The sequence below is a fragment of the Phalacrocorax carbo genome, chromosome 3 (genome assembly GCF_963921805.1).
Source record: "Phalacrocorax carbo chromosome 3, bPhaCar2.1, whole genome shotgun sequence".
Classification (NCBI taxonomy): Eukaryota; Metazoa; Chordata; class Aves; order Suliformes; family Phalacrocoracidae; genus Phalacrocorax; species Phalacrocorax carbo.
This window is the reverse complement of record NC_087515.1, coordinates 38,514,960-38,540,998: the sequence shown is the minus strand read 5'-3', so window position 1 is coordinate 38,540,998 and position 26,039 is coordinate 38,514,960. Positions and strand designations below refer to the sequence as shown.

Below are 26,039 nucleotides of genomic sequence, written 5' to 3'. Positions count from 1 at the left end.
TTGGCACCAGAAAGACACCAGCGCGGTGGGGTGCGGGGGTGGGGAACATGGTGACTGGGAGCAGGAGGACTATTTCTGTAGGCAGCAGTACTCTCAGAAAACACCAGTTACAAACATCCTGTAGAAAGGCTTTACCTTTTCCATTCTGAAACAAGTAACATGTTTTCAAACCGATTTATAGGGCAAATCAAATAGTCAAGAGCAAAACGGTGGACTAGGACAGAACTGCAAAACAACGCTCCAGTACTGTAAATGAGATCTGTTCCTGCTCCATGAGTACTGAAAGCCCACATGATAGTTGGTACAACAGGGGCTGCTACAGCCAGATCGCTGGCGAGTCTGCTGCTCCAGTATGTCTTCTTTATTCCTGTCTGAGAAACAGTATTGACGTACCCAAAGACTTCATCATCGTGAGGTTCTGTAAAATCAAGTTCTTTCACAAAATGGTTTTCATTAACTCCGTGCTCCACCTTCCTGCATGGAGGTGTCACAGGAGACAAAAGGGTGGTAGAGTTTGGCTCACCTGGAGTTAAGTCCACTACGATACCAGAATCACTGAGGCTTTCAAGAGAAATTGACCCAATTCCTTCAGGGAAGAAGGCGGGCTTAGAGGACAGGCATCTTGAGCTCTGAGCTCTGAACATGTTTTGAATGAACTGCTCCCCTTCTAGGCTATATGGCACCACATCAGTCTGGATGGTCTGCTCCACCATCATGTTTCTGACTTTCTCCTCCTCCTCCTGGGAAAAAGTTAGTTTCTCACCCAGAACATTTTCAAGCATCTCTTGATTCACAATAGAATTGGAGGGAGCTGAATCACTCAACTCAGAGGTTGTGGTGGTCAAACTCTCTTCAAATAAATCAGTCCCGTTAGCTGTGTCCTCATGAAGAAACAGCCCACTACCTGCCAGCTCCTCCAGAGCTTGGTCCTCTGTGGTGGGGCTGTCTGGCATCGTGGTACACAACGGCTTCCCCTCAGAGTCACATGTGTACTCTGGGCGCTGCTCATCTCTCACAGAGCTCTTCAGGGCCATCTCCATGCTCGACACCAAAGATTCCAGTTTCTTGTGTTCAATGCTTACGTCTAGGAAGTATTTCTGAAATTTTTTGTCTTTCTCAGCCGAGCTCTTCTTCATGTTCTCAATACCTTGTTTGAGTTCTTTAATTTCCCTCCTTGCTTCCAAGAGGCTCAGCTCCATCTCCACATGATTACACTCGTCTTCGATCCAGTCTTCCTTCATACGTTCCACCTGAGCTTTGAGCTTTTCGATTTCTCTTTCCCTGGAGCAAAATAAAAATATCGTAACACTTCTGGTGACTGCCTAGTTGAAGAGTCAACGTGAGGCTCCACCTCACTGGGGTGGCTATGCTGCAAAGATGCTCCAAGGAAGAAGCAAATTCCTCCATGCATCATTTGCTGCCACCTCTGAGAGAACTGGCAGAGATGTCAGCTGGCTGCCAAGACGCACTGGCTGATTCCTAGCTGGAGTCACCAACCTGGCCACACAGCCAGCAGCCTTGTGGGCTATGCTGTGATCCTGGACACTTGGAGGTGAAAGTGGTGGCCTCTGGGTTAGGTCCAACCAGTACAGCGCTTGACATCTCACCTACTGCCTCACCCTGGAGGAAATGACAAACAGCTGCCTGGATGTGTCCCCTGTGCCTGCCAGCAGCTCGTCACGTATAGCCAGAGCCAACAGTGGCCTCAGACAGCAGGATGGCTCAGGGCTGCAGGCACCTGGCTTGCTTGGCACCCGGCTTGCTTTGCACCCCCCCAGCCCAGCATGGATCCAGAGGCTTCTGCCCTCACTTGCAAGCAAGTGGGGAGAAGGGCCCCCTGCGTGAGATCCAGCCCTCACAGGTACAGATGTCGGGCCACCCAAAGCAGGACCAAGGGGTCCCTGGGACTCTACCTGGGGGCTCCATTCAAACAACCCTTTGTGCCCGCTTGGGTTGTGTGTGCTGGAAAGCCAGTTCTCAGAGCACAGCTTTAGTAAAAGAGAGAACATCTGTTGCTGTGTAATGTACATTGTTGCTTCTTCGCTTAGCATCCATACAAAGTGCTACTGCAAAAAAGTCCATATCTAAGCAACAAAACCACAAGCGGGCACACTAGTTTGTGTCAGAGCTTTTCTTTCATTAGGGGAAAAGGGGGACATTTGTCGTCGTATTTTCTGAGCGAGGTGGAACTTTTTTATGTATAAAAGGTCTCAGTGCTAAAGTAGGCTGGTGAAGAACTATCCTTTAAAAGTCTTCTATCGGGAAAGTTCAAAAAAAGGGAAAAAGAGACAGCCATATTTGTAACGAAAGTGCACGGTACATATTCAGTGAGCACACAATGAAACCTTAAATACCTGAAAACAACCTAATCAGCCCGATCATATTTCCAATCTCTTAATGAAAACTTTACACGGTCAAGAAAAGAGTAAAAATGATCAGGACTCCCATCCCTTAATGCTCCTGAATAAATCTTGTCCAGTCTTATTTCTGAAGTGAAATATACCTTTCTGTAACTTTGCACTCGGATTCCTTCAGCTTTTTTTTCAAATGCCGTATTGTAACTTCTTTCTGCTGCAGAGGAGTCAAATACCGCTCCGGATTTTCTGGCTTAGTGCTGCAATTGTGACCACAAGAAATAGATTTCCCTGATCGCCTGAAAAGAAAAAAACCATCACACCATCACATAACATCACTCCTACAGTTCTTCAGTCCTGGCAAAAAGGAACACATCCCATAGACTGATATGGCGCTTGGCTCATTTTGGGCTCCTCAGTGTCCACACAAGTGACTCCCTCTGGCAAATCAAAGTACTTGAGAAAAGGGCTGATTTGTGGCTATAGTACAAAATTTACTATTTATCATACTTGTTTTCAGTGCCATTGCCTCAAATGAGACATTTAACTTTAAAACACCTAGCCATCTCCTCACCCAAAACGGTGCCCAAGAGCAGGCAGCTGGGCCATTGGCAAGGGCACCCAGCTGCAGACACAGCCAGGTAAGGAAGCGTACAGACTGAGTTCAGCTCCACATGTGAGTTAAGAAGCCGAGCACCCTGAAACCTACATTAATCCTATCTAGCTTTAGGTGTGTATCTGACGTGCTTGGCTGTTGAGTTGCCTGGGGTGGGAGGAAAGAGAGAGAAAGGGAGGGAGAGAAACAACAATTTCTTCTCTGCAATACGTGTCGCATGCTCCCGCAGGTATTAGTTTTCTTCCCTGTAGAGGAAACTGCACACAGAGGTACCTAAGGCCGGGCAGGGTGAATTTTCACCCGAGCAGACAATATTTTCTATACAACCCCACCCAACTCTCTCCAAAGGAGAAAGGACCTTTCTGTGAAAGAACCAGGAAAGCCACATGAGAACTGACAGCATAAAACCACGGAAAGGAGCCTGCCTTGGAGTGAAAACCAGCTACAAAGTGCTTTGACTAAAAGTAACCTTGAATTTTACAGTACTGAAACAGTAAAACTTTTACATGGGATAGAGCACACTGTTGATTGTCGAGCCACCAATATGAAGAGTCACACCCATGCTGAGGAGCAACACGACCCCTTTGGCAAGCCAGACAACCAGCTGATGCCACATTTGAGTGCAGAGAGGGTAAGTCAGTGTGCTGAACACCAGGATGCTGAAATAAAGACTTACCTCGTCACTTGGCTGCTGTCACTTCCTTTGTTTGAGCCTGAGTTGCTTCTGCTGGCTAAAGAAGCCCCATAATTCTGATGGGTGTTCGCAGGACTCGGCTGGTTTTTGCTCAGTGTTGACAAAGGGGCCTTTTCACGGGAAGCAGGTGGGCTGGGTCTGGACTTGTTGGATAAGGATCCATTATTCTGACCATGAAGGCCACAACTGGAGGAGAACCAACACGGTTAAAGCATACTGGATTATCTTTATCACACAACTCATTATGTGTCTTATTTCACGCACAAAGCTGTCTAAACACTAAAAGAGGTAGATAACTGTGAGTGGCCGGGAAGAAAGTCCTGAAGTCATCAGCCACTGCACACTCTTTCACTGACTGTGGGGCTCTCAGTCTGAATTATGTGATCTAGGGAAACGTTGGCCATTTTCACGTTTCTCTGTGGATAGCACGGTTCCCACTGACTCCACCAGATCATCCACATTCCCTGAACCTCTGACTCCATTAAGCAATGAGAGGACTGCAGCCTGGGCTAGGGCCAAAAGAACCACGCTTCAGCCTTCCCTGGCCAGACCGGCAGAGGGATGCCTGCTCATGGAGGTTTGCTCTAAGACTGCTTTCATGCTCCTTGGCAAGCAGCCTGAGGGATCACAGTGTGTGATGAAAACAGATTTGTTTGAGCCACTGTTCCTTTCTCTCTTTGGCATAGAGGGTGCTTCAGCTGCCACTGTCAACTATTCATAGAATCATAGAAGAGAATCATAGAATCATTAAGGTTGGAAAAGACCCCTAGGATCATCAAGTCCAACCGTCAACCCAACATCACCAAGTCTCCTAAACCATGCCCTGAGGTGCCACATCTACACATCTTTTAAGTACCTCCAGGAATGGCGACTCTAACCACCTCCCTGGGCAGCCTGGTCCAATGCCTGACCATTCATTTGCTTAGATATAGTTCAAAGCCTACGGTGAGCAGGCTGAAATAGTATTAAAATAGACAAAGAAAACCACAGATTTTTTTCTTCCTTCCTTCCTTCCTTCCTTCCTTCCTTCCTTCCAGTTTCCCTCATACGTATCTACCTTTCTTTTCCCACTCTTTATTAAATAACCTGACTGTCGACTGTGGGCTTGAAAGCAACTGCTATCTGTGCTGCTGGCAACTGCCAAAGGACTGAGGTGCTCTGAGCACAGCTCCCCAAGGTGGGTTCCTCGCTTGCTCGCTTGGTTTGTCTTCCTGCACTGCTACACTGCTACCTACATCCTCTCATGGACTTTGTTCTTCTCAACTGTAATGAAAGGGCTGGTTTCAGAAAAGAAAAAGGCAAATCCAGCCAACCAAAGAGGCCTGAACATAAAAATTTAAATACCACAGCACTATGAAGCAAGAACTCTTCTCAAGATTCCCTAACTTGGTTTCGTCCCCCCTCTGAAAATGGAACAGTTTATAAGGAAAGTGGCTGCTGCAAACCTTCATCACACTGCTGTGGTTTGGGTGATTTTATAATTATTTTACAATGAAGTGCGGGACTGTGGTTTGTGACAACACTGAGATTTTTCAGAGGAAGTTGAGTCAAACAGTTAAAAGAGAACATATCGCAAAGGAGACCTCTCCTTCCACTTCGTACAGTACAGCATCAACTCTTGGGTGAGGCAGAATTCACATAGACTGTGCATAATGCAGCAATGCAATTGAAGGAGCATTATTACAGAGGACTTCTGTCTAATTAAGTGGGTCAGGATGCTCTAATTTGAAGTTACATTTAAATGCACAGAAATACATGCAATGATACAGAATCTTACTGCAAGTAAGGTGATTTTAGGGCTTCATATGATACTTAGTATTTTTCACACACACACACGCACCCCCGGCCAGTACCTTTACTGGTTAGATTTAATCTAGAGAGTGCTTAGGTAATGTTTATTTTTCTAATGAACAGTCTCATGACACAGATAGGAAACTGCTCATTAAGCATCATTCTGACAATCTCTGTGCGCTGGGGCACACTCCGACCTCAGAGACATCTGTGTGACTTAAGCCTAGAGGTATCCCACTGCCAGTCCCGGCCTGCCTGCCAGCACTTCCACAAAGGGCAGGAAACCCGTCCTGTCAATCTGAACTCTTTCCACCTACTCCAAAAAATGTAACCAGCAGGGATTTTGTGGGTGGAGCACAATGTGCGCTGCTCCACCCAAATGTCCTCATCCTCGCATTCACAAGCTCTCTGGATTTGCACTTCACAAATGATAGGGAGAAATCTTACAGAAATCTTTCTTGAAAGATTTGTTTAGATAGATAACTCATTTATTATTTTTTTTTTTTTTTGCATATAGTTTTAGTTACAGAAAGGTTGGGCAAGGGTGTTGAATACAAAAGCATCAAAGGCAATATTGTCTACTTCTTCCTACAAAAAATAAGGTCATGACCTGGAAAGGCACATGCCAAGCTGACAGTTTATTACAAAGAGAAAACAGTGATAAGACCAAAAGGTTAAGGTTAACTTCTTAGAGGTACTGCTGTTAAGCAACATATACCCAGTTGCCTCCTCCTCCACTCCAGCTGAAGTCTCTTCTGTCTTACCTGAGGGTATCTCCCATACTTGTTATGAACAAACAACACAAAAATACCTGTCGGCTGATCTGGCCTATTGACATGTTTTGGTCTCAAAAAATATAGCTTTTTTTTCCCCTTTCTCATATTACAGTTCTCATCAGTGTAAGTGCTGCCCAAGAGCATAGTGTTAGCCAAATTGTTTCAAAACTCACACTAGTGCTATTTTATGTATTAGCTGCAAGGCCTTACGTAGTAGTCTATCTCTGCACTAGCAACTCTCTCACTCTTCAGGAAAAATGGCTTTGCTTACTTGTGAGAAAAAGACCTTTTGCTTCCAGCAGCCGACACATGGGCTTCAGGCACTGAGGTACAGCCTGTGTTGCTTGAAGAGCTAAAATTGGTTTTAATCCCTGGAAAAGAAAAGGGACGAGTAAAAACACAGTGGAAATCATAACTCAAAGGCTGTTTTAAAAATCACGATGAACAACAAGCATCATCCCTTTGCCCATCCTGTGTGAATTTTAGCAGTTGCATGAATTTTCCAACAACCCTGATGTCAAGCACGTGATTTGTTCTGGATTTGCAACATTTCTTCAGAAGTGGCACTTAAACAAGAGCAGAGAAAAACCATTTGGACACAAACCCCTCACACTAAAGAAGCCCTTTTAGGACACGGCTAGGAACATTTGTTGTGACCACCTGTTTGCTTTCTTACAGCCGTCAATACAAGAATCAGGCTGCTCACGTGGCTCCTGCAGCAGCACACAACTGTAACTGTAGATTTCGCTTGCTTTAAACCATAGGAAAACACTACGCGCTGGGGGAAAAGCCGCTTCCATTTTGGTCTCTGAGACGATGTACACATACATGCATATGTACATATACGTGTGTATAGGCTAATAGGGTATATGCGTCTGCGTATGTACACACATATGCAGGTTCTCGTGGCACACAGAAGGACAGTAAAGCAGTTCTAATAGCCTTAAATCAGTCCAATAATCACGCGCGGCTCTCAAGTGCTTCTGGGGTGTTAAGCCATCTACCTGATTTCTGACTTTCTATGGATCACAGCTTTTATTTCCCAAGCCCTGGCATGTACAGGGAAAACCGCTTTCATTTTGCTACAATCAGTAGTAGGCAGAGCCACTAAGAAAGTCTTATCACCTGGAAAAATACCCACCCTAAAGTTAGGATTTTTTTCAGTCTGTCACTCAAATGGCAGATGTCCAAAGCCATATCTGGGCCTTACACTGCAAAGCCACAATATTGTACGATGACTTTAATCTGAGGGAATGGAAATAACTTTCCAACAGCCTTTAAACAGCTGGTCAGGGGGAGCATCTCTCACCTGAGAATTTCTGGGCGCCGTCTCACGCACAGACACCCCCAGCCAGCAGCTGCAGACTTACCATGAACCCCATTTTTGCTATATTTTCCATGATGCATCTGCAGATACCATCATCCCCCACTGGGGTGGATAAACCTTCAGCTGCACAGTCGTTCTTAAATCCTTTGCAGAACTGATGGTGATGTGCACGTCTTGTACCCCAGTTGACTACTTTTGTTGCTGTGACAATGTGATTGCGAAAGCTCACACATCTAAGTCCCAGAACAACCCACCTAAGCAGCATTAACCATGAAAGAGGCTGCCGTTTCTCAAAAACCATTTCTTTTGTCTGAACTGGCTATAACACTTGTTTTGCCCTGATCTGAGACTCCCCTGACTAAGAGGAGTGTCTTACCCACCATTTCCCACAAAGGATACCACATATTCAGTCATCATGAATTTCTCATTTGAAATTCATTCATACATATATTTCCATGCTGCAGCCACTCAGTGTCACAGTGCTGGCAGGCAAGACAACTTGGCACCATGCTCTGACGGAAACGCTCATGCCACACGTAATGGCATCCAACACTGAGAGGCCCGTCACTCTGGCCCCAGCCCACCTTGCAGCAGGCTACAAGCGGCAGCACACCCACTCCGTAGGAGCAGAGCTGTGCACCGCTCTGTGCAACGGGAAGAACAACACAGCGATGGCCAACAAAGTGCTGCAACGTTTTCCAGGATTGCTTCTTGCCTGCAAGACACTGGAGTGAAATAGTGCAGTATCAAGTGCTGTCCCTGCACTTTATTGCTCAGTGGGCAACGGCACTGAGCTAAGAGAGTGCTGCAAACAGCATCATGCTTTCTGCACTGCCTTTTAGCCTCCTTGCTGCCCTGACAGCACCACTACAGTCACCTAGCTCTAGCTGACATGGAGGGGAGAGGGGAGCCTGCAACCCCACGACTGCATGCTGTGCTGCCCACGATGAGGAGCGCAGGCAGTGCCAGCTGGCACAACCCAGGCAGAGGCAGAAAAGGCAGTGACGGTACGTCAGACGTGTGTGCACATCCGCCCCATGGGTTGGAGGACCACTGCTTAGGGAGCTAACACCGTCCTGCCACAGCACTGCAATTGGCTGGGCAAGGTAGAACAGCTTAGGTATACTTGGTCTGCCAGGACAGTATGCAACCACATCACATACGTACCTATGTCTATGGAGCCAGTATATACATTTCTTACACAGAGCCACACAACAACCGTACATGCATGCCTGGAGTATAGCATCCCAGTCTGCTATTTATAGCCATTACAGATGGTTGGATACCTTGTGGCATGGTCTTCTGGCCTCAAAAGTCAAATTTTGCTTGCACTTGAGCATGTAATATTTTTCCTTCTATAAGAATAAAGCTCAAACTTTCCTGTGTGCATTTGATTGTCCATGTGCTATCTAAATGGTAAGGTTACAACATAGAAAAAAGGAAGAAGTGTAAGTAATATCTGTGACAGGAACACTGACAGCTGAGCAGAACTGGATTCCTAAAACTCAGGATGCATCTGAGTTTAGTAAATCTTTTAAGCTAATTTAGTCTTTTGGTGTAAGTCTTTCTTATTTGCAACTTCACCACTCTTTCATAGCTGCCAAAGTATAGAAACCACAGAACTACCTATCTTCTGACTCCATAAACATGACCTCTTAATATATATCTATGTGTGTGTATATATAGATATAAAAATCATTCTTGATGCTAGGTTTGCATATAGTCACCCAGTGAAACAGAGCTGTAAATGAAACAGCGCTGACAGAGACAGCTTGTCCTCAGAATGTAAAGCACTTCAATTTGCTGAGCTTCTGTGCCTTCAAAAGCATCCTGTTACACAGCAAAGAGACGAAAACACAAAAAAATATAAGTTCACCACTCCAGTGCAGCTGATGGAGGAATAAGTAGCGTGCTGTCCCTGTAGATAGCTTTATTTAGAGACCCCAAGGGAAGAGAGGGGGGCCTGACTGCATAAGAACTTCCAGCAAAGCCATTAGAAACAGCTGGAAAAGTAGAGATAATTCAGTTGTAATGCCCTTTATTGAAAGAATCTGTATTTTTAAAAGACTAAGTTTAATTTATCTTAAAACTTTTAACTCACAGCTACATCTCCACTTTCAATCTTTAACAGCATAAGCAGTAATATTTCCAGGAAACATTAATGCTACTTCTTTTCTATTTAATACGGGGTTGTTCCTGCAAGATTGTTTTTGTACACCACAAGCAATCTAGGAAAGAACACCAGACTGCTCACATGCACGAACAAATGTAAGAAAAAGAAGCTGCACAGAAGTGATGAAGTCTTGCTTCAGCATTTCCGGCTTTTCTTCAGATAACACCCTTTAAAAAACGACCCATGTTGAGGGCAAAGGCTGCCAGCAGGGAATGCACTCAATTCACAGTGTCAAGCTCAGCTGGCAGCGTGTTTTTGTTCCAGTCCCTGGCCTTTGACTTACTATGCGATTTACTATTACTATACATGAGACTCTTGCCTTGCACTTTGCTATAAATTTCACATCCAACAGTAACTGCGTAAATGCAGATATAATCCTGGGAGCAAGGATCAGGACTCTCCTCCACGTAGACTGCTCTATTCTTTGTGTGACAGAGAAGCTGCTCCCATGTGCTCTGCCGCTGCCCGTGTCCGACAGATACCCTCTACTACCCCGAGGTCTAAAGCCAGTGGAGGAAGCCGATGATGCTCTGTAGGTTGCAGTGGTTCAGAACTCTTGTGAGAGGTGTGGATTTGAACTCCTTTGGTCTAAGGAGGGCACTGAACTCAGATCTTTTCCCTGACCTCTACTTGCGCAGCTGCCACACAGAACAGGGTGGGTGGTAGCACCAGTGCTGGCCATAGTTCAAAGCAATGAAACGTGCTGGTTGCTGGCACTCACAGAGGTGGTCTGGCTCTGGTACAGAGGTTCAGAGTGAATGTGAGGCACGTGCATGGGCGCAAGCAGGGTACAAGTAGGTGGCCAAATCTGGGAGACGGGCACGCCTCTCTGGCCTCTCCTGTGGACTGGTAGAGGTGCGTTCCTGCCTGGCATGCTCTCTGCTGTGAATCTTGGATTGTAGTACCTAACCACCCCCTCTTATTGTATATGCAGTTTAGTCATCAAGCGCAGACTTGCAAGTTGTGCTCCCAGAATGACAGTGAGAACCTGAGCACAGCAATGCCTGGCATCAGCATCCCCTCCCCTATCCCACTGCGCTAGCCAAAGAAGCTATCACTTATCACTCTTGGGTGGACATCTACCTGACTGCTTGCCTGTGCCCTCTCCTCAGACAGATCTGTTAATCACGTTGCAGCTGATTGCACAGCGCAGTAACAGCTGATAAATTGGCAGCTGGCAAACATGCAGTCAGAGAAGACGTGGAGCAAAACTTTCAGTGTGGGTGACCATCAACTGTTCAAACCTGCTGGGTGAGGAGACTTCCAGCTCAATGCCAGGCAGAAGACTTTGGGGAAGAACTTCAACGCAGATCCTGCTTCCCTGCATTTAGATCTAAACTTGATTTTACTTGACCCCCTCAATTCATACTGCTGGTTGTGTGATCTAAACTAATTATGCATCTTGATTTTTGCTCATCTAGTTCACCTCCTTTTCTTACTTTGGAAGAAAGTTTGTTATCAAATAATCAAAATTTATCTCATTAAGCAGTTTTCCAATCTCATCTAAATACTATAGCTTTGGTAGTAATCTGAGCTGCATTCATGCAAAGTATAAGCACTGCAGATCTCCAAATAAATACGGAATGTGGCTTGTGTATGCCGTGAAACCACAGTCAGTCAAGCTCATCTCTAAAAACAGTCACTACAAACTAATTACTGAGATTGGCTGAGAGCCATCATGTAGACTCTGCATATCACTGTATCCTGAGCCAGCATTTTTCTTCATTGTTTTTAATTCATGGATTTGCAGAGCAGCCACGAGCAGATGTTGGAACAGACAAAGAGCATTACAAGGTGGGGTTTTTTTCCTGCTTTATATACCTTACAGAGATTCTTCGTACGGAAATTAGCCTGACCTAATTCTTTTTTGTGATTCTATATGCAGTTTGAGCTCTTCTAACACCACTTTAGAACAGCTGCCAGCAATTTTCCCTTCTCATCCTGAAATGACCTTTGCTGGGGGAACACATGTTCACGGAGAAGACAACAGTCTGGACAACTTATCTTTCTGTTCAAACCAAAAGGCTCTTTCGATCAGAGATGGAAGGATGCTACTTTGCTACTCCAACCTCATTAGAAACATTGAGACTGGAGGTTCAAGAAATACCAATAGATGTATAACATGATACTCAACTTGTATGTGACAGTTTTGGAAAAACCTCTGTGATGTGTAAATCCACCTACGGACAAGTCTTTAATAAGGAAGCATGTGGTGTCACCTCAGGAGTTTTCTCATATACCTGGCAGTACTACCTGGTCTGCTTGAATAGAAATGAATAGGCTGGTCAGAAGTACTTTTAGAAGCTGGAAAACATCATCTTTGGCAGGGATGACTTAACAGGACACAGAAAGGGAGTGAACTCCGTCATAGACTAGGTCAACATGCCAGCCGTCCCGTTATGTTGGTGGCAGAAGTTTAACAAAGGGCTTTCAGAGGCCTCTTCAACACATCTCCTAAATCTGGTTCCAATGCACAAGGAGGAGAGAGGCTGGCTGGTGCACAGCAACAAACCCCGCAGGCATGCATTCACAGCAGCAAATGCTGCAGGTATGTGTCCACAGCATATATGCAAACGCATGAAATCACATGCTAAACCTGATTCAGCTGAAAGCTTTTGCACAATCACCCTTAATAGAAGGCACATGGTTTTCATTATAATGTGCATAAAACATTTTAAATCAGTTTTACCTGTTTTCAACAGGGAAGAGAAAACCACCAGAATGAGAAACATATGCGAGAGGTAACTAACTAAGCAGCCCTGCAATCCCAGGATCAAAAGCAAAATTTGTCATAAAGCTAGCCAAACATTTACTGTAACGCACACCTTGAAATTATTACAAAAAAATAATAGAGATCAAGTGCCATCTACTGAAACGAACAGTAAAACCCTACCCAGTATATTGATTGGTTGCCTAAACTATATTTCTATAGTTAAAAAGAAAGACAAGGCGGGTCTCAAAGCAATGAATGTCAAGTTACGACTGCTGTCATTTGCTTGTTTTTCCCCCCAGTAGCACTCTTAGCATTAAGGAACACTAAGGACAGACATGAAGCCTGTGCTTTTTCAGCCTATTAATCCTTGAGGGTTTGCGGTCACACCGTATTCTGCCAACTTTAGCAAACACTCACAGCCTGCCAGGTGCCCAGACTTCGAAAGCCAACAGCTTCCTATTACTTACAGAATTTCAGAAGGGAGGAACAGGCGACCTGTAATGAAATGCCTCAACATGGAAGCAAGACAAGGCTTGTAATCCAAATAAAATACAAAACAAACTCTGCAGAATTTTCATTTCCTTTCAACACAACTTACATAACAGTACACCTAAGATACGGTATTATAAGGTACATCTACTGTTTTGTTACAACACATTAAAAGTAATATATTTCAAGCTCCTTGGGGAAGCGATGTCCACCTTGCAGCGGCTGGAGCAGGATTTATGAAAGGATGCCAGGTCCCCAGCTCCACGGGGGGAATTTTGGAAGTAGCACTCTCCCTATCTGCCACCTCACTTGAGAAATCCCGCTCTCAATCAGCAGAGTGTCTCAGCTATGTGAAAATCTTGTTTCTGGGCATGCCTAGAAGGAGGTCAGCTTTAAAAGCACTGAAGAGCTCGGTGCCTGGCTCCTCTCTAAAGACCAGGGTGGGTGTTTCACACTACACAGAAGACATCAGGGTCCACACAAAAGCAGCCCAAGGAAAGCTCTCTTCTGCTCTCTGCTTTACTGGAGAAAGGATCCACCTGGGATTTGCAGGGCCAGATTTAGCTTTGAACTGGGAGGAGGCTGCACATCATCTCCCCATCACGCCACCTGGGGCACGCACTGCGTCCAGCTGTAAGAACCAGGGGAGGAGATGGGGTTCCTGTCCTCTCAGCTTATCAGGGCCTTCTCCAGCTCCTCCACAGATTCACCCAGTTGAGGGTGCCTGCACGTCTTTGTCACCCATTGCTACAGAGTGGAATCCAAACAGGCCTGAATTTCCCACAGCTCCCCTGCCTCCATCAGGAGACCCTGCCTAACCCCTGCACCCAACACACCTGAGAAAAGTAAGTTCTACAATCTAGAGTTTTGGGCAAAGTTGGGCAACCTCTGCCTAGTTGCTCTATCAGATGCTGGGTTTTATTTTCTGTTCATAATTGTGGTTTATTTATTGGAACAGGGACTGGGCATGCATTTCCCCCTTCTTCCAGGCTCTTCCTAATCTCGGAATCATAACGACAGGTGAGGACCAAAAGAGATTGAAGGCATCTAAAACACAGCTTCCCCAGGATTTATATAGCTACGTACGTAAAAGCAAGCAAATGTTCAAAATGCCACCGCTATCTGCAAAGACCTGCTTAGTTGTTTATGGCTGAGTTTAAAAAAGGGGGACAAATATTTTGATAGTTTTATTATTTTAATTTAACTAATTCTTGATTCAAAATAAATCCTTTCCATTTTTAATTTTTAAAATTTTATCTTTTAAAAATATAATTAAATATTCTAATTTAATTAAACAAATTTAAAATTTATTGAATTAAATTAAGTACATTAATTAAAGCATTAAAATATCTCTAAGCATTCTAAATGTTTTAGATTGAAGATTGTCTTTGTTCAGTCTGAGAGAAAGGTTTTCTTTAATGTTTTGATTTGGCAGCAAACCCCAAATCAATTCTTTGCATAACTCCACTTTGAACATAAGAAAATGGCAGACAAAAAAAAAAGAGGGGATGTAGAGGAAAACAGAAAAGGAAATAATCTATCCATTCTCAGAAAACAGTTCAAACAGTTCAAATCCCAGGATTCTCTTTAAAAAGGCGGGGTTCCAAAAAAGGTCAACAACAATGATGACAGGATTACAGGGCACTGTTTATGAAGGAAGATTAAGGGAATACAATTTGTGTATTCTAATCAGTCTGGCAACACTCTACCATGGGGAGGAGGAATACAGCTGGAAAACTGTAAAGAAAACCATTTAACAGCAACACAGGATTCTGGCTATGATGCATGTTATGTCATGAAAAATTACTTTAAATAAAAACTGATGTTTGGTGGAAGTGCTCATAGTAGAATGTAGCTGGAGTATGTTCAGAATATTTTAAGCAGGGCATCAGAAAACTATTTTCAACACTGGCATAAATAATACAGATTGTAAATTACAAGCAGAGCACCAAGAAAAGAAAAAAATCTCCTAAGAGAACATCTATAATGGCCTTTCCATAGGCACAGTATTTCCTTCCATACAGGTGAAGCGGGCTGAAAACCACGGAAAACAGCCAGAAAGAGCAGAACATTTGCTGCAGTAGATACACAAATTGCAAAGCCTGTTCCAGCTTGACCTCACACATATTTTAAAACAAATACTTAAGAGCGTGCAGTGTGTATAGCATCGGTTTCTCTTATTTGACTCATATTCCATAACGAATGAGCAGAAGAGAGAAAAAAGCTTCTTAAATATAAAAAAGACTTTTTTTTTTTTTACTAAAGATCACTGCTCTGGCCATCTTCCATACCTGCCTCAACTCTGACCTCTAAACCTCAGTGCCCTTCTTACGCCAGGAGCTCAGCCATCTTTTCCCGATGGAGGAGGAGCATGTCCCCACAGTCCCCAGGAGACCTGCATCTCTATCAAAAGGCATTTGGCACTAAAAGGTGAATTGGCTGGCACAGGTCTCACCTTGTCCAACAGCCCAGCGGCTGAGGCGCTCCCTGCAAAAGTCCCATATCTGCATCCCCTACTTACTCAGATTTGCAGTTGGAGCCGTGGCTTTCTCACGGACCACACGCAAGGCTGAGCTTGAGGTTGCAGGCATCCTGAGGCGAGAATCTCCCTTTAACAGTTGGCGTCCCACTTTCAGGAGATCTGGAGTGGTATCAGGACAGTTAATGGGCCAGAGAGAGAGAGAGAGAGAGAGAGAGAGAGAGAAGAGTTATGGTGTGCCTGCTGGGTACTTGGCTTCAAACCCCCAATAAAAGAGTAACTAGATTATACAAAGTGGAAGAGCTTCCCTGGGAGCAGACTCCCTGCATCCCCTCAGCCTGCTCAGCAGCCTGCTACTAGGGCACTCGTCTCCTTTGTGCTCAAGTCCAGCCTCCAAAAGAGGCAAACAGATCTAAGTAGAAGTTTCTTTTCCCTTTACTGAACTAAGTAACAGGCATCTCCTTTTAATGTTCTTTTCCTTTGTGAGGAAGGACGTAAGCACCTAAGTGCGCAAGATTTGTGCCCGAGACCCTGAATTGTAGGTGGCCTGTGCCACCAGCCCAGAGCTGAGCACATCATTGCTTAGGACAGATGGGATTCAGGCTTTCGCCTTTTACTTGCCCATTCCTCCTTTGTAACTTGCTGACTTCTTTTCGGGATCCTCTATTATCTCTGTGATGTCTGGGTGCCTGCTGCAGCCCGAGAGTCTTCTGAACAAAAGGAGATATATGTCTTGAGGGGCCTCAGCCCAACCACGTCCCTACTAAGCAACATCAACAATAATTTTTTAGAAAGGGTGGATCATACAATCTGTGACATTTTTCTAGAACACTTTAATTTAACAGGAACTGGCAGATTTGGGTTCAAAAATACAAAACACTTGAAAGCCAAAACAGTCTTTGTAGGTGCTACTTTGTTTATTCTTCTTTGAAAGAAATACGTGGCCCTTTGAATATGTTATCCACACCAATTCAACTCAATTTGTTGAAATTCAAACTCTAAATCTAAAACATATAAAAATCCTAAATAAAAAACCATAGCGCTATGCTACTAATTTTTCAAAGATGCTTTTTCAGCATCTTTTGCTCAAAATATTTGTCTTCCAATTATATTCCGTTCTTATCTCTTGGAAGTTACACAGCACTTTTTTCACTTCAGTGCAATTCAGTTAGCTTATACCCTAAAAATTCTTCGCTCCTGCTAACAAAATTCACGGTGCAACGGGAGATACAGGCTGTCCATGTGCAATGCTAGCTGCCTTGGGCAGCGGTCCTCAGAAACAGGACAAACGGACAGTGCCCAAGCCTATCAGGGATGAACAGGAGAGGAAAAGGCATCTAATTAGACTTACTTGAAGATCCAAGTGTGATCTTCAAACACAAACTTTCTTCCGCAAATGAATGTCTAAGACTGGGTTTCCTTTCTGTTAAACAAAACAAAACAAAACAAAACAAAACAAACAAACAAAAAACCCACCCACCCCCAAAAAAAAATAAAGAAAAAGAAAAGAGACAGAAACCGTACTTGGCTTCAGTAAAGGCTAACAGCAGAGCTGTCATAGACCTGATGAGGAACACAGGAGATCGGGGTGGGATTCATCTGACTAAGCATGGATGTCTCTAATGTAGACACCCATGTCTGAGCCAGCCTCGGTCCCATATTTAGGCAACCGAGAGTTCGTCAATATAACCAGTGAGTTCAAGGTACTCCCTCACCCCCGAAACAGCTCCCACAACGGCCAGGAGAGAAACGGCAGATTCACCTGTTAAAGCTGTTCCACTTCTGATCAGCAATGGGACCAGTCACTGGGGCAGACAAGGGGGGCGCCCCCCCATCTGCAGCCCACAGCTCCTGAAGGTTGTCCAAGGAGACCCGTAGATTCGGTTTTCACCTCTCCTGAATCACAAATACCGAGGGATTTACCCCAGGCAGAGGAGCCCCAGCGGGATCCGCCGCCTGCGCTGGGTCCGTTGACCCAACTGGCAGGGACCGGTCAAAAACTGCCACGGGGGGGACCCAGGCGTTCCGATGCACGCGGAGGGGGCTGGGCTATGCAAATGAGGGCACCCCCAGCAGCCGCTTCCCCCCTGCTGCCAGCCGCCAGGCCTCACAGCACCAACTGCTACAACACACCAAGCCTTCACAGGGTGACGCCTCTCTGTGCTCAACTCCGGGATGCAAGCTTCGAGGTTAGCGCGGGCTTCAGCCTGGGCACGGCATCCTCGCTCACGGAGGGTGACATGTGCGCGCTCATTTCCCTCTGAAAGAGTTAAAAATAACATTAGAAACCCTCAAGCTGACACAACAACATCTTCAACTCGTTTAAACTAGACACAGGAGATGTTTCTGTGATCCGAGTTTTTAAGAACAAAAATACATGCTTTTTTGAGCCTGCAGCCGTTTTAATGCTGACTCTACTCCAGCAGTGCTTATTGAGAATGAAATCCATGTGCAGAGAAAGTAAGGATCTCCCTTAGCTGCCCGTGTCTGGGTACCTATTGGTGCTCAGTTAATATCTGGAAGTGTCTTAGACTGGAAGCATTTTTGTGTAGTAATGGAGGGCTGTGTTCCGTTAAGTAACAGGGAAGACTATATCCTGTGACCTTTTCTCTGGTGGCTTGGTATGTATGTGCAGCAGTTGAAATAAGCCCAATATGGCTTCCTGGAGACCAAAGCGTTCTGGAAGACAGTGCTGAGCAGTAGGCTACTAGTGCCTGCAAAGTTCCTGTAGTCTCTTTCTTCCCCACTCCCCAGCAGATTCTGGGCTGAGATGCACCCAGATTTTCCAGGCAGTGATCAACCTAGTGGACGATAAACTGGATTTTCCTTTAAACTGGATTTTCAGTTAATTGAAGTTAGTTAGAACTTGGTTGCTTCTGCAAATTGTAGATACCTATCTGCACCTTTAGACTTTCTAAATGCCAACAAATTTATTTTTTTTCCCAACAGGAACAGTGAAGCTAAATGCTCTTTGGCTGAATAAGCAGCACTGTATAAAATGTCTCGTGTGTGAAGATGTTTTTTGTACATTTATAATCGTGTTGAAGTAAAAGAATAGTATGAAGTCGTTCTTCTTACAGTTATTCAGTAGGTCTACAGTAAGTAAAACCACGCTGGAATAAGAAGGTCTGCTAACGGTGTGCTAACAGTGCTTATAATTAGTGTTCTGTTAACCAATGAGTTGGGTTTTCCCGGGCATAAATTGTGTTAGGAATGCAAAGCAAGGCTGACATCAGGAATGAATACTTCCCTGGTTTAAACAGCTTGCATCATTCCATCCAAACTCCGCTCAAATTCTTGCTTTGGAACCCAGAAAGAATGAGTCACATGTGGCTGTAGTTCATCATAGGTGCCTCTTTATTGAGAAACGAAACCTCTTCTGAGCCTGAAAGGTCGTAGCTTTATGTTGAATACGCGTAGGAAGTTTGGAATAGAGATCAATGTTTGGAATAATGACCAAGTAAAAGAGCAGTGAAAAGGTAATCACTTTGTGGTTGTATTTATTGCTTGTATTTATTTTTCAGTGACTTCAGTTCCTCTGTCTGAGGTAATGTGAAGGTCTCCTCTCATCTGGATGCTACTGAAGTCCAATAAAATCACTCAGCCAGCGGAGTGCATGGAAACCACCTCTCTGTGCAGAGGAGTTGTGTGTTGTGCAGTTTTAGGGTGGGGCAGAAACATGATCTGCTGTGACTGTCCTCACTTCACAATTGCATTAATAATCAATGAAGGGAAACCGTGAAGGTACTGAATAAGTGCAGTCCCTCTCCTGTCCTGCCCAGTCCAAAGATAATATGAAGCCTTTGTACCTCAAATACTTCTAAGTTTTGTGTGTCCAGTTTGTCCATAGTTGGCATCTACCAGACACGGCTGCATCCAGTGATGACAGCTTTTAATTCTCTGCATTTTACACACTGATGTGGATGCGCACGGGTAGTTTAGGCATGTTGAAAGTTAACTCCTTTCGGCCTTGTCAATGAGAATTCTTGATTCTCTTTTAATAAGCACATCTTTATTCTTACCGAATCTGTGTTGAATTTCACCTTTTCAAACTAATGAAGCTTCACTTTTATTTTTAAGTCCTCTTGCAAGCAGCTTGACAGATTTTTCTAATCTAATAAACTGAATGCGAAGCCGGAGCGACCTCCTAACATCATTCTGTTACTACTTATGCAATCGAGGAGAGAGCTGCAACGTGGCACTTGGAGTATGGATCCAGTTGTTGCCCCAGCGCCACTCAGTGATGTGTTCTAGCTGAAGTGGGGAATAAAACAAGTGGATTTGGGGGTTACTTTTTTCCTTTGCTCTAGTCAGCCATGTATTTGTTGAAATTAGAAACCTATTTCTGTCGACAGATTCTCTGAGCTAGCAGGTAATGATGTCTGGGGTTTTATAGCAGTGATAAGAAATAATGCTAAAAGGATACACAACCGTAGACTTTAATTTTTTTTCCTTAAAGGCTATTGTTTCTATCTGTACTGAGCAATAGAATACACCACAGATGCTGAATACATGAAAAGGAACATTAGAAGTTGTCATCTCATCTGATCATGAAGAAAATGTTTGTAGTACTTGCATTACAAAGAGGATAGCTTCTGATGCCTCTGCTGAGGGGAAGGAGGGACACAAGCCAATGTCCTAGGCAAGTCAAATTGTTTTGGTCTGATTTTGAAAAAGACAGGTAGTATTGTTACTTGAAGCATTAGATTTGTCTAAATAGCTCTGGGCCTTACAACTGTCCTACGTTCTCCCTGACACACTGAATCCTTGAGAACTGAGTGGCTTTTAGATTGTAAAATATTTGGGCAAATTATGAATTATAACCCATTTCTGACAGGAACTTAAAGTATGCTGAAAATTGGACTCGTGTTCTTTAGCAGTTCACATTTTCTTTAATTGCAGACAACAACAGATAGCAGAAAGGGGAAAAAAAAAAAGAGAAGCAGCGCAGCAATGAAAGAAAATGGGGGAAGAAGCCCAAAGGCTAATGAAAGAAGAAGAAAACAAAACTGATGTAGAAGCGTCCGGACACAAACCAGGCATCAGTGGCACAGTGCCAAGGAAAAAGAGAACTTCAGCTCTACAACATACATATTGGTATTGATTTAAGTATTTCTAGGGCTTCAGCATTTCTAGGACTCCAACCGTTTGGTTTCAGGGCATTCTTCAGGGCATCTTGGAAGGCAGGGTTCTCTCAGAATATCTTCAACGACTGGTAGGTGGTTATTAAAGGAGAAAAAAAGCCCACAGAAAATCATGCCTTGATGGAATGAAGTTTCCTGCAATAGTCCTATTCCAGCACCCTTCTTTGCAGCAAAAGTGATTGAGCAAGGGTGTTGATTGAGAGACATCCTTAATGAATAGTTCAAGCCTAGAGAAAAGAATGGAAATACCTAAGAGTGTGGTAAATCTCCTGTATTGTCTATGCTTACCCGAAACATGTAATTAAACAGTTTTAAAGAACCCTTTGCTTCCTGCCTGATCGAGAATGGCTGCTTTTGCCTTTCCATAAAGGTATTTATAAATGTTTCACATTTTTCCATGGGAGATAATATTGACGCGTGCAGAAGAAAATTACTTGTTAAAGGTGACCTACGACTCTCAACGTACTCCTGGTAGAGTACGCTCTGGTAGAGCACAAGTTACAGCTGAACACAAAAGTGGATTTCTTGTCACTTTGTCACCTGCAGCCCCTGTGCTACCATGCCCCTTTACAACACTACAGTGGTTAACAGCAGGGGCATCGCTACACAGCAGTGGTGCGTGCTGCTCCTTTCTTATGAAGGCTAATGTTGTGAACGTAGGGGAGCAATTCAATCGCTTACTTGTATTGGTAAATTTGTATTTCTGGCAGAAATTCTTCTACTTCCTACATTAAGGGGAAAAAAAAGTCTCACGCTGTACACTTGTTGCATAGGTAGTACAACTGAAAAAAAGGTGTCCTCCTGTGAATACACCTAAGTGTGAAAATTCTCAGTTCAGTTAACAGCACTTCTCAGGTTCCATTTTTGTACACTTACTGTATGTATTTACAGTGGGATTCCTCTCAGAAAAGCGTGCAAGGTAAATAGGCAGTAGAAGACAACAGTAGTTTAATGAAGAAGAAAAGTTAATGTCTGCTGGAGGGAAAGGTGTGTGGGAGGAGGAGGGTCCATGTGGTCATTATGTGCAGCTCAGAACTTCAGTGAATACCTCCTGCATCTTCTGCTGTGCGGATGCTATTATCCCTGAATTCATGGGCTGTCTTGTGGCAGATGAGCGAGGACAGCAAATTCTGTGCCTGAGACGGGTTCCCTGTGTATCCAGGGTCCTGTGAAGTTGTGACAGAACGGGAAGGGGCGGGGGGACTAGATCACCTCTGCCTCGAAAAATAGAATTTTTAACTAAGTTGTAAGACACAAGTTCTGCTTAAAAGAGAAGTACTTGAGAAAGTAAAGACAGTAAGACTTACTCTGAATGGCCTTTGTCATGGAGAAAAGTTTAAAAAAATATTTAGTATGCTTGTCATGCTGCTTAAAATCTTGCACAGACCAACTGATTTGACAGCAATTTTTAGACATTAAAGAAGTCATTGAGAAATGTGAAATTTTAAAACACCTTTTAGAAAGCAACAATATGCACTTTTGTGTGTATCTTCTGCGCAAGGGTTCTGGCTGGTGTAGAATCGATGACTACAGCCTGTCCGGACTGAACAGCAGTATGGCAAGCAAATCTGCTCCTAGTACACACCTCTAAAGTATCTGATGGTGGATTGGAGATAAGAAGAAAGTCTGTGAATAAGCTTTAATAGCAATCCGCGTCTGTCCTTTCAACCACACTGATGAAGCAAGGAGGCACATGTCATAATTCTTTCCCTATTGCTGACACAGGGCAGGGAAACCTAATACCTGTTGCCTAGTTTAGGTTGGAAGCGACATCGCATCTTTCTAAAAAAATTAGTTTAGTGCTTACTATTGCTATTTCTGAGACAATGTAAAATAGGTGCAAATAGATGTTATTTATTAAAAATAAGAAAACATTGGCTAGTTAAGAAGTTAGAAACAAAGCCCCTGACTGCGTCATGAGAATGCTCGTGTGTTTTTGAGCCTTCAGCCGTTTTAAAAACGATTAGGTGCTGCCACCTCCTGCACATCAGCCCTCCTGCGCTGCTTTGCCCTCTCCTGCTGCGTACTCACACTGTTTTGCTGTTCTTCCCTCCATTTCCCTGCCTGTACTTGAGCACAACTGCTCTAGGAATTGCTCCCATCTACTCTACCAAGTCCTGACATAATGCCAGAAAGGGTACAGTGCTCTCGCAGGTAGTAGTCTGTATGTCAAAACAGCATGCATTGGTTTCATATGTTTTCCTGCGCTATAGTTGCTTGTGTTTGCAATGTCCCATGTTCATTTGTCTGAAGGGTTTTAGAGGAAAATGCTCCCCTGTTCTGCTCATGTAGGACATAAATAAAACAGTGCTTCAATTTTAGCGCATTTCTAGTGGTTGGGATTTAGGTGAGGTGGTTGATTTGGGGGGGGAAAGAAGGCAAAATGAGGAAGTGATCAGAAGTGAAGAACAGCCTTGTGAGTGGGTGGACCTAAGTAAGCATGCAGGTGAATCTCTGGTGAGGCGGTGGGCAGTGCCTGTGCCTGGGTGTTTTCAGCAGCTGAGAGGCATGTTGGGTACCTCTTCAGCTGAATATTAAAGAAAGGCTTCTTTGAGCCTGGATTAGAAAGAGAAATGCATAATGGGATTATCAATAGGTGTTGCTTCAACCAGGGAAGGAGCCGACTTGGTTCCTATGCTACCCTGTAAGCATGAATTCAAGCAGCCCCCTGCTACCTGACCCTTAACCTATGCCCTGCTTGTCCTCCCCACCTGCACACTTTGAGGCAAGACTTCCCAGTGTGGTATGAACAATTTCTCAACTCAGAAAAAGGAGGAGGTTTTATTGAACTCTTTGGAGGCTAATGGTCCTCCCCTAGCTGCTCCATACAGCACCAGCAGGATCCAGGTGAATCATGACTAAGAGTAAAGCCAAATATTACATGGGGAAAAATCAAGATGGTACATTTGTCACAACAACTGGGATATCCTCTGTGGATCGGGGAGCAAAGGCCAGTCCCACAGAGTCTGGGACTGGAGCATTTATCGTGGTACTTCAGGCCTCTTCTTACAAAGGGTACCTTGAGCTGTCTACATGCTTGCAGGATGGAGGAGGAAAGGTGGCAGCTTGGAAGCGAGCTGTATTTCGGGTAGAGATCAGAGCACGGACTTCTATCAGGAATGTGACGGGAACTCTCTTGCTGAGCATAGGTAAATAACTTATGAGTGTTGAGCGGACAGAAGATTTTTAAGGGCAAGAAGCAATTTTGACGTTATTCTGGTGTTAGCGCCTTGTGTCTTAAACATGGACCATGTCCAAAACATGGTTTGAAATGAGTTCAGCCTATTGACATTTTAAATGTAAGTGTAGGTTCATACTGCTTTGTTGCCTGCTTGCTGCAAAAGACACCCACGTAGTCACAGGTGAATCTCTCTCCTAGAACTGAAGATCTAAACTAGTCCTCTAAACTAGGCTCCATTTCACCACCACTCACAGCAAAGATCACTTAAACAATAGTGGCTGTTAAAGAGAAACCCAAAATTGTGATAAAGATGGTAAAATCACATATAAAATATTGCGCTCTCAGCCTTGAACAGACATGCTTTGAAGTAGCAATAAGGCATGTTGTGTCATGTGTTCCAGTCCCATCCCCTCCACCCCCCAACCTATTAATTTTGGCCCTTGTGCCCAGGTACTTAAAAGAAAAGCTTTTGAAAGTGACTTTGCAGCAACTATGTATTGCAGTAGTGTCATAAGGCAAGTCAAGTGGCCTGCAGGAACCCAGCAAGGTAGGTGAGCATGGAAGAGGGTGTTGCTGGCAGAGGAAGCAAGACGCTCTCATCTTCTCATCTTTGTGAACTCTTGGAGCCTGTGTTACATCAACATGCCTGTTCGATTTCTCTTCCTTAGTGAAATGCTTAATGAACACTAGAGAATCTGTTGCAAACACAAGTAATTCAGAACCCAGGCATTACAAGGATGCAAAAGGTCTCTGAATTGCCTCTGTAAGCATTGGTGCATATCACCCTCTTGAGTGTTGCAAATGCTCCCCACATGCTGGCCGACTATTCCTCCTTCCTTGTGGCTAATAACTCCATTCTTCCCCAAAGCGGCAGGGCAGTGCATGGCGTTGTCTGGCTTCACTAGGCTTCTTCTGCTCTGTTACACTTGCTTACACTTATTACACTTGCTTTGCTGGAGGGGAGAACAGGAAGCCAGTGAGGTTTAACCGGCCAGAGGTGTTGTTGAAAGGTTGGGTGGAGGCAGGCAAACACCGCTATGTCGTCTGTTGGTTGGCTTTGCCCTCCTCTGAACTATGCACGGATTTCAAGTTTTGGACAGGAAGAATTTGTGGTTTGATGGTCACAGTGGCATCTCGGTGGGCACACTGAGACTGCATGGCTCTCAGATTAATTAAACAAGGTATTCTGGACTTCTGTTACATGCCGGGAAGACTGACACTCTCCTGGCAGCACAGAAATGAGCAGTTACAAGCTTCTGGAAGATTGCATTGAATTAAAGATTAGGCACTTGCATTTGTTAACTCAGCATGGGTGCAGTCATGCAGGTGGCATGTGTGTCCACAGACCAACTGGAGCCTTTTACTCTGCCTGAGTGCTTATGCTTGGAGCTGTAATGAAGTTTTTCTCAGCAGAATTCTGTTCTTTGGGTCCTGATGGTTCCTTATGCCCTGATACAGTGCCTCCGCCAGCTCTGCCTGTGGCCAACAGCTCAGCTGAGACCGGCTATTTTATATGGCTTTGCTACAATAAAACACTCACACATTTACCATTTCTAACAGGCTTCATTGAACTTGTGATTATAAAGGTAATTTACAATAAAACAATTAAATAAACAATAAGCTAAAGCACAATACATTTCAAAGGGTTCATATGACTACAACATTCCAACACATTAAAACTTAAAAACAACATTAACACTCAAATTGTACCTACACCTATACTTATCTTTCTAACACGTTTCAAGACTCTCAACAAAGTACCTTTTTGGTTACAGTCCCTGTAAACACACAAGACCAGTGAAACACTCAAGCAATTGTACAACTGAGAAGAACACTACACAAGACAGGAACAAACAATGTGCTGGAAACTGCCTGGGGAATAGGGGGTTGACCTCTAAATTGAACTGACTCTTTGGACAACGAATGGATAACACTAGCATGCTCTCTGGAATACATGTGTGACATCCTTAGCGGGAACAAGTCTCCGTGTCACTCAACACTGTAATTTCACAAAAGTTTTAGGTTAGTGCCGCCTAAAGAAATAGCCCACCTTTCTCTGGCCGTTTGCTCCCGTGCACGTCTCACGCTACTCTTGAGCCAGTGCAAAGTGCTGGTATATTTGCCCAGTGAACCAGCCAGGGAAACTCATTGAGCTTAACAAACAACAAATTAACATTCAGCAAACAAACATGAAAGAGAACTCACTGTATTCTCCTTGATCTCCCTGGTCATGTTCACTGTGCAGATATGTTGGCACCAGAAAGACACCAGCACGGTGGGGTGCGGGGGTGGGGAACATGGT

General features: G+C 44.2%; 2 protein-coding genes across 2 annotated transcripts in view; one reads left to right on the top strand and one right to left on the bottom strand.

The window, feature by feature from the left end:
- Positions 1-26,039, top strand: part of MRPS5 (mitochondrial ribosomal protein S5) — a 1,175,798-nt gene that overhangs the window by 118,180 nt on the left and 1,031,579 nt on the right. The gene's annotated exons all lie outside the window — the stretch shown is intronic.
- LOC135312781 (syntabulin-like) lies at positions 132-26,036 on the bottom strand. The gene is given in 10 exon segments (XM_064448538.1): positions 132-568; positions 571-637; positions 639-1,281; positions 2,504-2,653; positions 3,647-3,850; positions 6,503-6,602; positions 15,455-15,574; positions 16,023-16,122; positions 17,524-17,672; positions 25,943-26,036. Coding segments are annotated over 10 exon segments (2,064 nt in total).